Raw genomic sequence first — 3,636 nt, 5'->3', positions numbered from 1 at the left:
AAAACAAAACGAGTTTCATAATTATCTGACTGTAGAAGAAGAATATACATTGACCAGTTTTGTTAATTTTCCTATTTTAAAGATCAAGTCAAATTTCGGAATTCTAGTATCAAAATCTTGTTGATTTTCCTATTTTAAGGATCATATCAAAATTACAGGATTCTTCTACTAAGATGTTTGAAACAACATAATTTATAAGTTTCTATATTTGAAGTAAACATATTAAAAAAAAAAAAAGCTTATGACCTGAAAAATAATTAAAATCATGCATATGTATTAATTACGAGTTAAAAACCTCAAAAGTGTATATACGAATCACTTGTAACCAATTACTAAACATAGCTTTGTTCGGTTAATCCTCTCCTCCGTAGATTCTCCTACTACTTTATGTTTCTCTTTCCGACACAACCCGAAAAATGAGCAGTTTTTGTTTTGCTGGGGGCTTCTGCTTCTGTTTCCATGGCTTCGATCAAACATCGTTAGGTTGAAGAGAGGAGAAAAAACAAGCCTCCAGTTTTCTCTGCTGGTGCTTGAGGTAATGCATACATAGAAAAGTAAACTTCGTTTTTTTATCAATCGTTTCATGTACGTACGTACGACGTAGAATTCTAAAAAAAAAAACGTTTTTATATGTTTCAGCCATGAACGAGAAAACCCGGATTCTATGTTCTTTCCTCTGTTTCTTCTATGTTCTTCTGGTTTCTCCATCACAATCTAATGGTCAAGATTTCTCGTTGAGCTGCGGAGCTTCACAACCAGCTGATGATCAAGACAAGAAAAAATGGGAACCCGACACCAAATTCTTGGAAACGCCAAACACAGTTCATGCACAAGCTACTTATCAAGATCCTTCACTTCTCTCGACGGTTCCATACATGACAGCAAGAATCTTCACAGCTCCCGCAACTTATGAGATCCCTGTTAAAGGAGACAAAAGACATTTGCTCCGCTTACATTTCTACCCATCGACATACACAGGACTCAACATTGCCGACTCTTATTTCTCCGTGGTAGCTAACGATGTTAGCCTTCTCAGCAATTTTAGTGCAGCTATCACATGTCAAGCCTTAACACAAGCTTACCTTGTGAGAGAATATTCTCTTGCACCATCCCAAAAAGATGTTTTGAGCATCACATTTACTCCCTCGGATAAACATCCAAAAGCGTTTGCGTTCATAAACGGTATCGAGGTTGTTCAGATGCCGGAACTGTTTGATTCAGCTGCTCTCGTTGGGTTCTCAGACCAGACATCAGATACTAAGACCGCAAATCTTCAAACAATGTTTAGGCTCAATGTCGGAGGTCAGGATATTCCCGGAAGCCAAGACTCTGGCGGGTTAACCAGAACTTGGTACAACGACGCGCCTTACATATTCAGCGCAGGTCTCGGTGTTACCAATCAAGCAAGCAACAATTTCAGGATCGACTATCAGAAAATGCCGGTTTCTACCGCGCCAGCTGATGTCTACAAAACAGCTCGATCACAAGGACCAAATGGAGATATAAACATGAAATCGAATCTCACGTGGATGTTTCAAATCGACACTAACTTCACATATATCATGAGGCTCCATTTCTGCGAGTTCCAGCTTTCTAAAATCAACCAGAAAGTTTTCAACATTTACATCAACAACAAAACCGCGCAGGCGGATACAAACGCTGCAGATATAATCGCATGGTCAGGAGGGAAAGGTATCCCGACTTACAAAGATTATGCGATCTATGTTGATGCCAATAATGGAGGAGGAGGCGAAGAGCTTTCGCTCCAAATGACACCATCGACATTTGGTAAACCGGAATATTACGATTCACAGCTTAACGGCCTCGAGATTTTCAAGATGGACACAATGAAGAATCTTGCCGGGCCAAACCCGAAGCCATCACCTATGCAAGCTAACGAAGATGTTAAAAAAGAATTTCAAGGCGACAAAAGAATCAAAGCTTTTGTCGTTGGTTCTGCTGGAGGAGTAGCAGCGGTTTTACTTTGCGCATTATGTTTCACAATGTACCAAAGAAAGCGAAAATTCCCGGGAAGCGAATCTCACACATCGAGTTGGCTTCCTATATACGGAAACTCCCACACATCGGGAACAAAATCTACTATATCTGGTAAGAGCAACAACGGAAGCCATCTATCGAATCTCGCGGCCGGTTTATGCAGAAGGTTCTCATTGTCTGAAATCAAGCATGGAACTCAAAACTTCGATGAGTCAAACGTGATTGGAGTAGGAGGGTTTGGTAAAGTTTATAAAGGAGTTATAGATGGAGGGACAAAAGTAGCAATCAAGAAATCAAACCCGAATTCAGAACAAGGGCTTAACGAATTCGAGACGGAAATTGAACTTCTCTCAAGACTGAGACACAAACACTTGGTCTCTTTAATTGGATACTGTGATGACGGTGGAGAAATGTGTCTAATATACGATTACATGTCTCTTGGAACACTTAGAGAACATCTGTACAACACAAAGAGACCTCAGTTGACTTGGAAACGAAGACTTGAAATCGCGATTGGAGCTGCAAGAGGATTGCATTACCTACACACAGGAGCAAAGTACACTATCATACACCGTGATGTGAAAACAACTAACATCTTGATAGATGAGAACTGGGTTGCTAAAGTTTCAGACTTTGGATTGTCCAAAACCGGACCAAACATGAACGGTGGTCATGTAACAACCGTCGTCAAAGGAAGTTTCGGGTATTTAGATCCAGAGTATTTTAGAAGACAACAGCTAACTGAGAAATCAGATGTTTACTCATTTGGAGTTGTTCTATTTGAGGTCTTGTGCGCAAGGCCAGCGTTAAACCCTAGTTTACCTAAGGAACAAGTTAGTCTTGGAGATTGGGCGATGAATTGTAAACGTAAAGGGACTTTAGAAGACATCATTGATCCTAATCTTAAAGGAAAGATTAATCCAGAATGTTTGAAGAAATTTGCAGATACGGCTGAGAAGTGTTTATCTGATAGTGGATTAGATCGGCCGACGATGGGAGATGTTTTGTGGAATCTTGAATTCGCGCTTCAATTACAAGAAACTGCTGATGGACCACGTAACCGAACGCCGAGCCATGGCGGTGGTTCCGCGGATTTTGGTCGAGGAGGAGGAGCTGTGGCGCTGAACGTTGCCATCGAAGAAAACGACGTCGCTGATGACTTGTCGTCCCAAGAAAACAGTGGAATATTCTCTCAGATCGTAAATCCCAAAGGACGATAAGGATTTCGCAACCGATCAAAGTTTCTTTTTCTTGTATGTGAAGTAAAGAAAAAAAAAGTATGATGATTTGGTGTATTGTTATGTAATGTATAGGGGGAAAAAAGGAATATGGAGACAACAAGTAGAACTTCTTTCGTTTTGTTTTCCAATTATCTTGATGCTTTATTCATTAATTAAAAAAACAAATCACTTGTAAAATTATTTCCCTATATGGTGTTATATGTTATGAAGAACAATATTGTTTTTAGAGGGGGTATTCAAATGATATTTTGGAGAATTTGATGGGATTTAGGAGATTTTGGATTTTGAAAGTTTTTAGGATATTTAGGTGGATTTGTTAGTTTTTTCAATCTTAAAAAAAGAAAAATAGTTTGTGATTTGGTGAGATTTTAAAAGAATATATTGGGTGATTTTAAGA

General features: G+C 39.2%; 1 protein-coding gene across 1 annotated transcript; it reads left to right on the top strand.

The window, feature by feature from the left end:
• LOC104707121 (receptor-like protein kinase ANXUR2) lies at nucleotides 431–3,410 on the top strand. The gene is made up of 2 exons (XM_010423399.2): nucleotides 431–535; nucleotides 640–3,410. Exon 2 carries the CDS (start codon nucleotides 642–644, stop codon nucleotides 3,216–3,218), a length of 2,577 nt encoding a protein of 858 aa, XP_010421701.1. The 5' UTR covers nucleotides 431–535; nucleotides 640–641; the 3' UTR covers nucleotides 3,219–3,410.

This window comes from Camelina sativa, chromosome 8, assembly GCF_000633955.1.
Source record: "Camelina sativa cultivar DH55 chromosome 8, Cs, whole genome shotgun sequence".
NCBI classification, from domain to species: Eukaryota; Viridiplantae; Streptophyta; class Magnoliopsida; order Brassicales; family Brassicaceae; genus Camelina; species Camelina sativa.
This window is presented reverse-complemented; position numbering and strand designations above follow the sequence as displayed.

Coding starts and splice junctions, on each gene's coding strand:
- LOC104707121 (XM_010423399.2), top strand. CDS start 642: ATGAACGAGAAAACCCGGATTCTATGTTCTTTCCTCTGTTTCTTCTAT.